At 42.2% G+C, this 14,025-nt stretch overlaps 1 protein-coding gene across 5 annotated transcripts; it reads left to right on the top strand.

Annotated features, from left to right (window-relative positions):
- Nucleotides 1-130: 130 nt before the first annotated feature.
- Nucleotides 131-13,707, top strand: CSDE1 (cold shock domain containing E1). Of its 5 annotated transcripts, none has more exons than XM_085527214.1 (21): nucleotides 131-1,412; nucleotides 2,504-2,697; nucleotides 2,895-3,307; nucleotides 4,726-4,924; nucleotides 5,542-5,651; nucleotides 6,016-6,108; nucleotides 6,648-6,745; nucleotides 6,885-6,966; nucleotides 7,305-7,433; nucleotides 7,599-7,724; nucleotides 8,189-8,401; nucleotides 9,078-9,218; nucleotides 9,307-9,465; nucleotides 10,166-10,273; nucleotides 10,833-11,008; nucleotides 11,239-11,351; nucleotides 11,874-11,993; nucleotides 12,240-12,418; nucleotides 12,525-12,688; nucleotides 13,094-13,226; nucleotides 13,499-13,707. In XM_085527214.1, the coding sequence occupies exons 4-21, from the start codon at nucleotides 4,726-4,728 to the stop codon at nucleotides 13,544-13,546; spliced, it is 2,391 nt and encodes a 796-aa protein (XP_085383340.1). In that variant the 5' UTR covers nucleotides 131-1,412; nucleotides 2,504-2,697; nucleotides 2,895-3,307; the 3' UTR covers nucleotides 13,547-13,707. The 5 variants fall into 5 exon arrangements, with proteins under 5 accessions (XP_085383340.1, XP_085383339.1, XP_015740666.1 ...); XM_085527213.1 differs by having other exon boundaries at nucleotides 131-1,660; XM_015885180.2 differs by lacking the exon at nucleotides 2,504-2,697 and having other exon boundaries at nucleotides 131-191.
- Nucleotides 13,708-14,025: the final 318 nt, after the last annotated feature.

Genomic DNA, 14,025 nt, shown 5'->3' with positions numbered 1-14,025 from the left:
CCCGTCCCACGTGGATCCCGCGCTATGGCGGTGCCGTTGGCTTTTGCGCATGCGCACCGTGCTGCCGCCGGTGGCCGTGAGGGCGCAGGCGCGGCCCCGCCCCGCGATCTCGCGAGAGGCCGGGATTAGTTCCTACGTGCGGTGCCGTGCTGCTCATGGCGGCGCTGGAGCGGGGGCGCTGAGCTGTTGGGGTGAGTCCGCCCGGCCGGGGGCGCCCGGCGCTGCGGGGTTCGGTGCCCGCGGGGCTTAAGGGACACGGAGCCCGAGGGGAGCGGCCTCAGAGCCGGGGGGAGCCCTCGATCTGTCGGCCCGGCCGCGGCCCGTCGCGGCGCTGTCGGTGGGGCGAAGCCGCGCGGGGCCTCCCCCCGGCAGCGCTGCGTGTGGGGATGTGGGGCTGGGGCCGGGCCGGGCCGCGGCCTGTGGCTGCCGGGTTGAAGCTCCGCCGGGCTCGGGCCGGCCCATGGCGCGGCCCATGGCGCACTACGTTTCCCGGCGTCCCGCGGGCAGCAGCCGCCCCGCCGTGTGGGCCGGGTCCCGGCGGGCAGCGGGGCGGGGCCTGACGGGAGCGGCGGGTCGGGGGCCTCGGCCCGGCCGGGGGCGGTGCCGGGTCGGACTGCGGGGCCCGACGGGTCCCGACAGGCCGCGGGGGCTGCGGGGACGGGCCGGCGGAGCGCGGCTCCCGGCGTGCTGTGCGCCAGGCCCCGCCCGCTGCAGAGCCGGGCTCCGTCCCTTTGTGTGCGGGGGAGCGGCCGCCATCGCCCCCCTTTGTGTGCGGGCGGCCTGGCCCCTCCTCCACAACCTCCTCCCTCCTCCCCTCCTGCCTCCTTCCCTTCGCTGCCCGCCCTGGAGGCGGCCGGGCCCGGCTCTGCCCCGCTCCGTCACGCTGTGGCCGTGGCAGCCCCCGCTGTCGGCGCCGCCCCTCGGCCTCCATCCTCCATCTTGGGCAGCTCGGGGCGCACAGCGGCCGCTCCCGGAGCTTCACGGCGCTGTGGGCCTCGGCCTTACAACACACACAGCTCCCAGTCCTTCCAATAACGCTCCCTCTGCCTTTACTGCTCTGCTTATTTTGTCTCTTTTCAGGGTTGTTGTTAAAATGCACAAAAACGGCCCTAAGTTTATTCTTCTAGTTCTTTTTAATCTCCAAGCCGTGTCAGTGCTGCCGTGCATTGTTCAGGAGGCAGCACACGGCTCCTCACTTGTCCTCTCAGATGGCGACGTTGACTTCCCAGCGATCCCCGATAGCTGTGCACACACTAAAAACACAATGTTTTGTTTTCGTTAGGTTTGGCTGCGTATAAAAGAGCATTAGCCTGAGCTTTAGGTCTGTGGGATGTGTGTTACTGGGGATGCAAGCCTGTGTTTGTGGAGTAAATGGGAAGCAAAGCAGTGTCTGTCAGCTGGCAGCCTTTGCTGTGAGTCCATGTGTGCATTTCAAGCTGTGAGCAGCTCTGTGTGACATGTTGTTTAGCAGAACCCACAATGGAAGAGCTTTAAGAGCAGCCCATCTCCGGCCCTGCCTCCTCCTCGTCCTTGCACAAACCATTTCTGCTGTAGATACACAAATGCAGAACCCGGTGTGACGTGGGGGCTGGGCACCTGCTCAGCGTGTTTACCATGTGAAGTATTTATAGTAGCTGCATTAAAAAGTAAAGAATTTGAGGTATACACGCACTAATTTTTACTTAACTTCTGCAGCATTGATATCCCTGCTTTTTTTTTTCCCCCTCTTCTTTTTTATAATGACATAAATATAGTAAACATTTGTTATTGAGTCCAACCTGCTTTTAGGGAGCAAGCTGATGAGCTGATGCTTTATGCAGTTACAAAAGTTCCTTTAGTTATCTTTGAGCAGACTGAAGTATTTTAGTCTTTATACATAATGTCATACATTCCATGCCCTGAAAGATACAAAACGTGATGTAAGTTGTAGTGTTGGAAGAGTTGTGATGATAATGGTCTGAATAGATAAGGGAGAAGTGCAGATATTAACAATGCCAGGTCTGTGCAGTTCCTGTGCAGCACCGTGTGCCTGCTTCATTTCCATTAAGCTTGGTTGAGGGGTGTTTATCTTATCCTGGAATAGACTGTGATAAAGGTTGCTGAAATATTAAGAGGGAGATATGTGAGAACAGTGCTGAGTCTTCTATTTTTGCATTGCCTTATTTCAGTGTTTTACAGTTGAGTTCTTCACTGCAAGCCTGTGCTGGTTTGTACTGGGTCATAGATTTCTGCCCTCGTTTAGTTTTAGTGTATTTGTAACAATATGGCAGGATTTATTCAGCCCAGAGTTGTTCTGAGAGTGATGGGGAAGATGTTTTCAGTGGAGAAAGATGCCTTTGAAATACTTCTGTGAAGAACAGGTGTTGAGTTTGCATACATCCTTTGTATGCTCTGGGGCTTCAGAACTGTTCCCTGTATTGACTGACTACAGTTGGCCTTCTCTCTGCAATAAGTGTTAGGGTGTCTTTGTAGTCACATAAGTTTGTCTTTTCCTTTATCCAAGTACACAGTTCCATCTTCAGAGTTCACTGAAGGAAACTGAGAGCTGAGAAGTAGCGAGTGGTTCATGACACTGGGGAAATCAGCTTGCATCCAAATGAAGTTGCTGTTCTAGTTGGTACAAACTGGGACCTTTCCTGGAATGTGTAACTGCATCTGAAGCATTTAAAATTAGAAGTGGTGTATCACTGCGTGGAGGTAGAGTTTCTTGGGAAACCAGAACTGAAAATGGGAATACAAAATAAATCCATGGGATTTATTGAACATAAACTGAATCAAACCTGTGGTATCAAGGTAGGGGATTTGCACCCGTTCATAGGAACACGTAGGGCTGGTGTCTGACTTGTGTTAACATTGTACTTTAGTGCACTTGTTTCTTTTTTCTCTCTCTCCAGTATGAAGTGAAACAGAACAGAATTTACCACCTGAAACTGCTGCTTCAAGTTCAGATCAGGAAAAGAATATACCGCATCGTAACAACAACTCAAGACCAAAGAAGAGGAAACCTACACTGAAGACACAAGGCTTGATCTGAAACCAGAAGTTTGTGCCTACTCAACAGCTTCAGAAGAGCACGTCCCAACGCTGCTAGTAGTCTTTGTTTTCTCCAGTGCTGTATTGAAACTGCCCAGGGCAGCAGCGCTTGTATTCTTTATTAGTGTGCTCTCTCTCTCTCTCTTTTTTTCTTTCTATCTTTCTCCTTTTCTCTCTCTGTGTCAATAGCAGTCTTCATCCTTTGAAACTTCGTACTGAAGCAGAAGAATCGGCTAATACTACTGAAAGTGCAATATTTGAATATCACTGCGAGGTTCGTACACATGCTCTATAGTTATATATTCTTCCAAACTTAATAGCAAACAACAGGAGGCTGTGTTTAATGAGAAATGTGTTGGTTTGATTGAATTAGTGGTACCTGTGTTACAGATCTGTTTAACAATGCTTGTTTTATAACCCTAGAGTGCCTCTCATTTGTGTCTCTATTCTAGTAGCAGTGTTGTGATTGCAATCCCTTTTTCCTTCCAAAGCTTACACTGTTTTCATTGGTTTGCAATGTCTGTTTAGTTTGCTTTAAATCTTTAATACAGTTTGTTGTTTTGGTTTTTTTCCCCAAGCATTGGAGATAATAGCTTTTGTTAATTGATGGGTCAGCTGCTGTGAGTAAACTGCTAATAGTCAACACCACAGCTGGTTGTGGTTCAGTACTCAGTCATTACATTTCAGGTCTGAGCAAGTCTTGTTTGTGCATTAATGCGTTGTAGGCTATTCCTAGAAGGTTTGTAAAGAACTGTTCTGCTGGGTGTTTCTTAGAGAACACTTCTATGACAGTACTTCCATTTTTCTGTATGTAGCACTTTGCGAAGTTGTTTTTTATTTCCAGTTGATTTATATGTAGTTTTTTGTTGCACTCGATTTGTTTGAACAGCTGTAGCAACATGGCAAGCATCTAGAAAGCCTGCTGATTCTATCATTTCCTATCTTTCTTTCTACAGCAGATGTTAGTGCCATCCTGGGAAGCGTATCCCTCCTTGAACTTAAGCTGTCCAGCTTTAGCTGATCTGTGGTCAGCAATAATGAGCAGTAGTGGTTTGAGCAGGAGTTAGTAGTGTTGTTTTCTAACCTTGAGCTTGGCCATTCTGAACTTGGTTTGAGGTAGATTTGTTAGTAAGCTGTTACTTGTGTGTGTTTGTGTGCTTAGCTTACACTGGAGATGTGAAGAGTTGATTTTGCCCATGACTCACAAAAAGCATTTGTAGCACTGATGAGAGCTTTCGTAATAGGCAAAACCATCAGCCTGTTATTCAGCAGATGAGTTTAATAGTACATCTCATTCCCTTCCCCCAGTTGTTTTACCTGCAGGGCTGGTTTAATTTCAAAAACTGTTTTGAACTCTAAGATGGCTTAAAATCAAACATGTCAGCTGTTGCCTTCCCACACGGGCCTCTTCCTTTCTTTGATTGTCCTAGGGACTGCCTCCTTCCAAAGATGAGGGTTTGTATGTGATGGTGACAGGCGCTAATGTGCAATGTGTGATGCCAGTCTGAGCTGTAAGGATCATTTTCTAAGGGCTAGGCAACTTCCCATTTCTATATTCTATTTAAAAAAAATACAACAACAAACATTTAGAATTTACTTACTACAATAACTCCCATAAGCTCTTTGTGTCTGTTGTGATGTTATGTTTATGGCTTGCTCTTGGTTTATTTTCTGCTGTTTTCTTTTGAATAGATGAGCTTTGATCCAAACCTTCTCCACAACAATGGACACAACGGGTACCCCAATGGTACTTCGGCAGCGCTGCGTGAGACTGGCGTTATAGAGAAACTGTTGACTTCATATGGGTTCATTCAGTGCTCAGAACGGCAGGCTAGACTGTTCTTCCACTGCTCACAATATAATGGCAACTTACAGGAGCTGAAAGTAGGAGGTAACACGCAGCTGTTGGAGTTTTTTTTTACCAAATGAAGACAAATCTCTTGCTTTCCATAGAAAATCATTGTATCTTGTGGCATGATCAGATGCATTCTGTTGCTATTAATGAGCTAAAATGACAATAGAATGCATGGTCTGCCACTTCTGATGAGAGGTTTTTATTACTTCAGCATGGTTAATGCAAATGTGGGCATTGTGGAAAAGGTGTACAGTGTGAAGGTGGAAACAAGCATTTAGGCTGGAAGTGCCATGTCTCATGTACTTACTATTTGAGTTTTTTGAGAATTAGTTTGAAGATGTTTGTCTCACAGAGTAGAGGTGCTGCTAGTAGTTTGTACTAATGCAGTTTATAGACTGTTCAGTAGCAGTTTTACATAATCTGAGCTCCTTCAGAGTGAGGTTAGCACAGGGGAGGGTGGGGGAAGTACAGCAGGGCAAGCTGTTAGAATGGAGCAGTTCCAGAACTAACTGCAAATGGTGCCACCTTGCTAGGGAAAAGAAGTTCTCCTTTGTTGAGTTTAGGTATGAGCAGTGAACTATCAGAACAAACCAATTAGTAATGTTTAAAAATTGCAGTCTGTGACGTCATTATTGTGTTTGATTGTTTTGTAGATGATGTTGAATTTGAAGTGTCTTCTGATCGCCGAACTGGAAAACCCATTGCTGTTAAATTGGTGAAGATCAAACCAGAAGCATTACCTGAAGAACGAATAAATGGACAAGTCAGTGGCTATGATGTCTGTTTTCTATGCATTCCACTGTCATCTTTTACTTTAGGATGAACAGATCCATTGAACATGCATGCTAACTACATACAGAACTCAGTTCCACTGAAATCTTTATTTATTATTCTAGTAGAAATTCAGAGTTTCAGTGTGAGCTCTTTGCCCTAAACAACTCTTCATGGCAACATGCTCTGTAAGATTGAAATGTTACAGCATGACATTCCCTGGTGGTTTAAACTAGAAGTTAATCCCCAGGTGTACAGTAGAGGATACTGAGAATGCTGAGATTGGTTTTGTTTTCTACGCTGCTTCTCCTGAAATGACAAGCAATGGATTTTGTCTTTTTTGTTTTGGCTGGTAGGTTGTGTGCGCTGTTCCTCACAATTTAGAGAGTAAATCTCCAGCTGCCCCGGGTCAGAGTCCAACAGGGAGTGTATGCTACGAACGTAACGGGGTAAAGCTTATGTATTTTATTTGAACTCTTGACTGATCTGCAATTGTGGTCTATGAGCAAAAAACAAGAAGAAAATGTGCACTTCAGTGTGGACAACTGACACTCCTAAAAGCTGTAGTTCTTAGCAAGGCATATTGAAAGAAAAATAGAAAAGCATATTGAGGCAATTGCTACAAACAGATGTTAATTTTACAGCTTGTTTGCCCACCTGTATCTATGGGGAACTCAGTGTACAGCCAAATAGTTGTTTTTCTGATTTTAAACTGAACAAAGCTGGATTGTGTAATGTTCACATATCCTTAAAGTTCAGGAATTGGCATTTCAAGATGGCCACCTACAAACCTCTCAATTCAGTTGCTTTTTACAGGCTCAAAAGCAGCCCAATGGAAGAAAGAATGTTTTTGCATGCCATGTTTGATCATTTTCCGTTTTCTCACTGAATCCATTTATATAAAAGCAGTTGTTGCTTCTAAACAAAAATATGCTAATCATCCTTTGAATTGACGAGTGGATTAATATTAGACAATGTTAATTTACAGGAAGTATTTTACCTGACTTACACTCCAGAAGATGTTGAAGGAAATATTCAGCTGGAAACAGGAGATAAAATAAACTTTGTAATTGATACGAATAAACAGTAAGTTGATATCATGTTTCTCTTTCAGTGGTCGGGCAGCACTTTGTGCCTTTTCCAAGAACTGAAATAACATGAAGTATAATCTTAATATTGCCTCTGGTTTTCAGACATTTCAGCTTTGTTCTTTTTTTCCCTTTAGTACTGGTGCTGTAAGTGCTCGTAACATTATGCTATTAAAAAAGAAGCAAGCCCGTTGTCAAGGAGTTGTCTGTGCCATGAAAGTAAGTGATGTTTCAGCTTCAAAATATTAAAAGATGAAATTCTTTGCTGTCAAGTTCTCTAAATAGTAAATTCAGTGCATTAAGAACTATTAACATTTTGGATGTGTGAATGTAAACCAGGTCAAGCAGTTTAAACAGCTAATCTTGAGTACACACACTCCTTGAAAACAGGATAGGTGGGATTGTTTCCTGTAATGTATTTGCTATAGTATGAGCTGAATGCACTCAAGTTTGCTGTACTGAAGCGGTGTTGTCTTACTGTTAGAATGTGTAAAATGTTTTCTTAATAATACACTGAGACATTGGGCAATCTACTGAACACTTTCTTCTGTTCTTAGGAAGCCTTTGGATTTATTGAGAGGGGTGATGTCGTGAAGGAGATATTCTTTCACTATAGTGAATTTAAAGGTGACCTAGAAGCCTTACAGCCTGGTGATGATGTGGAGTTTACAATCAAAGACAGAAATGTAAGATGAACTCCAGTTAAAACTGAAGACAAGATCCTGGACAGCTGCCTGTTTATTCAGATTCACCTTAAAAAAAGGGGAGGGTGGGGGGGCAGGGTTCATAGGAAAGTGATCTTATTGTTTTGTCACTTCTTTAGGGACATTTGACTGACTTTGTGCTTTTAGGGTAAAGAAGTTGCAACAGATGTAAGACTGCTGCCACAAGGAACTGTCATTTTTGAAGATATCAGCATAGAACACTTTGAAGGAACTGTAACCAAAGTAATTCCAAAAGTACCCAGCAAAAACCAGGTGTGTTTCAGTATTAAATTTAAGGGAAATGCTGCATTGATTTCCAGTCATAGTACAAATGTTCCCCTTTGTCTGTGGTAGTCTGCTGTTAAGTATCACATTAGAGATCACTGCAGAGTAATTTTGGACTGCTTAACTTGTACCAACCGTTGACAGCAGTCACAGCAAGCAGGGTTTTTTCCACTAAAATTTAAAGGACCAGGAAATAGGGTAATACACAGCAGTAAGGCCTCTCAGAAGCGTGGCAAATGTGGTTATGAGCTTAATTCTCAACATAAATTTTTAGTTATGTTGTCAGTTTGGTTCATCTGATAAGTAAGTTAAATTCTAGTCGTGACAGTGTGATCTAGAAGTGGTCACTCAAACATGATGCCTTCCTAACCTAAATAGGGGCTCAATAAAGCTTTGTGTGCTGAGACTTGTAGGTGTACTAACTTTTTCTGTTGCGTTTTTCTGTCTTCTAGAATGATCCATTACCTGGCCGCATCAAAGTTGATTTTGTGATTCCTAAAGAACTTCCATTTGGAGACAAAGATACAAAATCCAAGGTGACTTTGCTGGAAAGTGACCACGTTCGATTCAATATTTCGACAGACAGACGTGACAAACTGGAACGAGCCACCAATATTGAGGTTCTCCCCAATACTTTCCAGTTTACTAATGAAACTAGGGAAATGGTGAGTATCTGTAACAGTGTAAAAATTGCCAGTGTCTGTTGCCTTGGAGTGGATTGCTCTTTGGTTATAGCAGGAAGAGCAGTCATGCAGCCATGAACAAATTAAAAGCTCATTTTCCTTAGCAAAACTGGTAGAACCTGATGCTGCTCTGGTTCAGGCAATGGAAAGTCTTAAGAATCAGAGGAGGTACTAAATACAGCTTTTGAATCTTGATCTTCTGTGTTCTTTGTACAATCTCTGCCTGAGGATCAGACAGAAGGGTGATAAAGAGCTGAATTCTGTGATGTGCAGAGAAGCTCTTAATGGGTCACAGTGACTGAGATAGTTGTGCTTATCATTATGAAAGAACATCTTTTGTTCTGGTAAAAGTGCTAGAAGACCTAACCTGTGTGTGTGTTTATAGCAGTAACTTTCAGTTCTTTGGCTATCTGTTGTCCTTTTGTGACTTAAATTCATCTTTTTCACTTCTTACTACTTATGAATCAGGGAGAAAGTAGAAAAAAACTAGTTAAATAGGGTTTGCTTGCATTTTAGGTTGCCTGTAACCATTTGCACTACAGTTTGTAAAGAAGTTTATTGAGTAGTTTGTTTTTAGAATTTGAGGTTTGTGTTCATCGTTGTCTTTTTACAGACAAATGTCAACATAGTAAAACTGTAATTGTCCTTCTATTTACAGGGTGTGATTGCAGCGATGAGAGATGGCTTTGGCTTCATTAAGTGTGTTGACAGGGATGCTCGCATGTTCTTTCACTTCAGTGAAATTATGGACGGAAACCAACTCCATATTTCTGATGAAGTAGAGTTCACTGTGGTTCCTGTGAGTGGTCCAATTTCTTTGAAAACCAGGATTTCACAGAAGCATTTATATGCAGTTTATCTAAAATCACATTGATCTTATTTTCCAGGATATGCTGTCTGCCCAAAGAAATCATGCTATAAGGATTAAAAAACTTCCAAAAGGCACAGTTTCTTTCCACACCCAATCGGATCACCGTTTTGTGGGCACTATAGACAAAGAAGCCACTCCAGCCAAAGCCACTAGCCCAAATAAAGGCAAAGAGAAGGTAGTACACGAGTAATATATTGCGTTTCTGGCTTTGCAGAGACCACTGCTTTAAAGTCTACATTCTGAAGCACTTTGTGTCTCGTATAAATTTGGATTTATTGGATATAAATATATCCAATAAATATGTTTATTGGATATAAAAATTGGATTTATTGGATATAAATATATATATTGGATATATGGATATAATGGATATAATGGATATAAATAATGGATATAAATAAATATATATATATATAAAATATATAAATAAATAAATAAATAATAAATGGATATAATGGATATAATAATGGATATAAATATATTGGATTGCTAATTACAATATTTAGTGATGGCTAACTTAAGCAAAACAATATAACAAAAACACTGTTGGTGATGTTTCTGTTGAGGATAACTTCCAAGAGCTTAATGGGAAGATTGCTCCTCCTACTTATTTCAGTAAATAATTAATGGAAATAGTATTGTTAGAGAAAAAGTAATAGCACTGTCTGGTGAAAGCTACAGTTTGCCATTTAAAGCTTGTGTCTTTTGATCATCTTAGAGTTTATTGGTCTGTGTTTTTACCAGATACTTTGCAGTTGTTGCAGAACAAGTAAATGTTCAGTGCTTGAATTGTATATACTAAGTTTGTTTGCATGCAAATAAGACACCAATTGCTGAATCCTGATGTCATTTTTATTTTTTATTATTTTTTTTAGGAAGCTGAAGATGGAATAATTGTTTATGATGACTGTGGAGTAAAACTGACCATTCCTTACCAGGCCAAGGATGTGGAAGGATCTGCTAACCCCCAGATAGGAGATAAGGCAATATAACTAAGTGTACCATTGGGAAATACTTTTTGGTTTTTTAAAGATGTGAATGCTTAAGAGGAGAGAGGTTAACATAAAGACATCAAGATGGGTGTTGAAGATTGAGATCATCCACTTAGGAGCAAAATAACTAGAGATAATGGAGGGGAAAGAGTTGAGAGATCTGGAATAGCAGCCTAAAAACTGTTAGTATTCAGGTGCTGTGCTATGAATGCTGATTATTACTAAAAAAATGATGTGGGCAAGCCAAGCTAGGTAATATATAGTGCAAAGGTAAGTCATAAAGGTAAGAGATAATCTATTTGATGGGTAGAAGCAGGGTGCTAGATGCTGACTTACCTTTTGAGGTGTTGCAGCTGTGATTCTGCCACTCTCTGAATGTCTGAAATGTCAGCAAGTGGCAGATGTTTTTGGTAGAAGATGCCTTTGCAGCTGAACCTGGATGTTGGTTACAAAGCATTGAAGCTTTGAAATAAGTCGTTTGGGTTGTTTGTTGCTCTTGGTGGTTGTGCTTTTTTCTGTCTATAGTATTAGTAACATACCTCTTTAACAGGTTGAGTTCAGCGTCTGTGAAGTGAAGAGAACTGGTCTGCAAACAGCAGTTTCTGTCAGAATGCTGGGACGCAATTACAGTTCCAAGAGACTTCTGGGATATGTGGCAGCCCTGAAAGATAACTTTGGGTTTATTGAAACAGCCAATCATGATAAGGAGATCTTCTTCCACTACAGGTGAGTGACAGTTGCCTTTGTAGGAATGAGTGTTTGATACTTCACACATTTACTTGCTTTGGTGTCTGAACTTCCATTTATGACCTCTGCTGAACTGGTTCAGGCTTTTCTGTTAGTCAGTGTTCTCTGTGATCTCTGCCTCTGAATTAAATGTATCATATGTAAATGTTGGATGAGCATTAATGTTGTCATGAAACTGAAAGAAATTTGTATGTAATTCTCTTCTGTAGTGAGTACTGTGGTGATATTGATAGCCTGGAACTTGGAGACACAGTTGAATACAGCTTGTCGAAAGGCAAAGGAAACAAAGTTAGTGCAGAAAAGGTGAACAAAACACATGCAGGTAAGACTGTACCTGGTAATTTCACAGTAGCGACTCTTCCTTTACCTTTGTCTCTACTCTTTAGTTGGAGGGATAGAAGAAAAAACCTAATTCGGATGGTTTTGCCACTAGTAATTCTACTAGTTCTGCTGTTCCTTAGAGAAGAAAAATTGCAATAGGAACTGTGGATGTGTATAGTAAGGATTTTGGGGATGCGAAATGCAGATTAATGAAGTGGGTGGGAAATACAGTGGTAGAGAAGCAAGATCCTTCAGTGTGCTTTCTCAAGTTCTGTGGCCTCTGATTTCACAAGGAACTGGTATCCTTTTACTTCTGCAGTGGAACAGTTTGGTGGTGATTAGAAAAGCTTTTGCGGTGTGTTTCTGAGTTAGTCCCCTAGAACTGGAACAGCTCTATATGTACTGTCATAATGTGTGTTGCAGTGCAAACTGTAGCCTCCTGGTGAACACAAATTGGTCGGTCCTTTTTAAAGGAAAAAGTATGGCAAGAACTTCCTGATTCTTGCACTGTCTCTCTTTGCAGTGAATGGTATCACTGAAGAAGCTGATCCAACTGTTTACTCTGGTAAAGTAATTCGTCCTTTGCGGAGTGTAGATCCAACACAGACTGAATACCAGGGCATGATTGAAGTCATGGAGGATGGTAAGATCTGGTGCTTTTACCTCATCCTTGCTTTAATAAGTGTAATAAACAGTTGTTCATCTGGGGTAAATCTGTAAGTGCTCTTCACAGGCGCACAGGAAGCACAGAAATGCAATAAACTGCACGTTATTAGAGGTGATGAGGATCGTATTGACAGTAGACAATAGAAGTAAATACCAGATATAAATTCTAAATACCCTCAAGAACAAAAAGGCTTAATCTTGTCTTGCATGTTTTCTTCTCTAGGTGAAATGAAAGGAGAATTCTATCCATTTGGAATTGTTGGGATGGCAAACAAAGGTGACTGTCTGCAGAAGGGAGAGACAGTAAAGTTCCAGCTGTGTGTTCTTGGTCAGAATGGGCAGACAATGGCTGTCAACATCACACCATTCCGCAGAGCCACTGTGGAATGTGTGAAAGACCAGGTGAGTAAATGTTGTATTGAAGTTGTATTTGTAATATAAGGACTGTATAATTGTATCTGCTTGGGTTAAGAGGGAGTAAGTAACCGTGTAATGTTTTGGTTTTCAGTTTGGTTTCATTAACTATGAAGTGGGTGACAGCAAAAAGCTCTTCTTCCATGTCAAAGAAGTACAGGACGGTGTGGAACTACAAGCTGGGGATGAAGTGGAGTTCTCAGTAATTCTGAACCAGCGCACAGGGAAATGCAGTGCCTGTAACGTGTGGCGTGTCTGGTGAGGATTTCACATTACTGGCTTTATCTGGCAGACTGCATCTGTAATGGAGCACATACTGCTTTTAAACTGAGCTAGCTGTTTCTACAACTGCAGCTCTTGTGGTTGGCTTCAGTGAGGGCCTCCCATTTGAGATGTACCAGCACTTGTAGGGCCTCAAGTAAGCATCTTTTGCTTCCAAATATATTAAAATACACACAAAAAAAATATATATATTAAAAAACAATATGCTGCTGTTTCAGCATCCAATGGTTGAAGTATTACTTCTGCTTTGAGGCAGACATAGTGTCATCCAGAAGGTCTGCCTTCAACCAAAGCAGGCTGTGTCGATGCCTTAATAGGGAAAGTGACTGAATTTGGTAGCTGGGAAGTCATCAGGATTCTTTGTGGTTGACTTTCTTACAGTGAAGGCGCTAAGGCTGTTGCTGCTCCTCGTCCAGATAGACTTGTTAATCGTTTAAAGAACATTAATCTGGATGATGCCAATGCTCCTCGTCTAACAGTTCTTCGTCAGCCCAGGGGACCGGATAACTCAAAGGTACGACAAAACTGTTTGAAATATGTCAACTTTACTCCCTCGTGATGTAGTATCTCCTGCTGCGTGAGATGATACTGCTTTACTCAGGTGTTTGGGGAGCTGCTGTGTGCTGTAGTTTCAGAAGAGCAACCCACATGTTCTGTTATTTGCTCTGGCTCTGAAGCCAAGTACGGTGAATTAGCCACGTGTTGATGTTGTACGTGATAAAATCAAAAGAATCCTGCTTTAAAGCCCAATGCCAGACCTAAAAGATTTGCTTTTTTTCCTTGCAGGGATTTGGTGCAGAGAGAAAGATCCGTCAAGCTGGTGTTATAGACTGATCAACAAAGCCAATGCCTGAGGGACGACAGTGGTGGGGGCTGATGAAGGGTACTGAATATCTCCCTATTCATCCCTTCCCGATTTTCAGAAGCTATTACACCAGTTTTAACACCTTCTCATGTTATGTTTAAAATAAATTTATGAAACCATTTTAAAATTATGCACAGTTGCATTCTGGAGAACTTTAAGGTGGCGCCTTATAGTATCACATTTTAGAAGCTTGTTTTGAATGGTGCATTTAACGCAACTGGTAACTGCAAATCTACATTGCCTATGTGAGTAAACATTATAGACAGCTCTGGTAGACCTTATGGAATTCTGCACTACATTGACCTTTGCTTTCTTTGTTACCTTGGCCAAGGTATTTTACTATGCCTTAGTACTCAGTTGCGTTACGTCTTTCCTTCGAAGTGGATGTGGAAAGCTCACTGAGGACCATAGGAGGGGTGGACTGAGTCCGGGTTGATAGAAAATCTCT

The sequence above is a fragment of the Coturnix japonica genome, chromosome 38, assembly GCF_054131305.1.
Source record: "Coturnix japonica strain WE chromosome 38, WE-NBRP24, whole genome shotgun sequence".
Taxonomy (NCBI): domain Eukaryota; kingdom Metazoa; phylum Chordata; class Aves; order Galliformes; family Phasianidae; genus Coturnix; species Coturnix japonica.
Note: the sequence above shows the minus strand (reverse complement) of the source record. Positions and strands in the feature narration are given on the sequence as shown.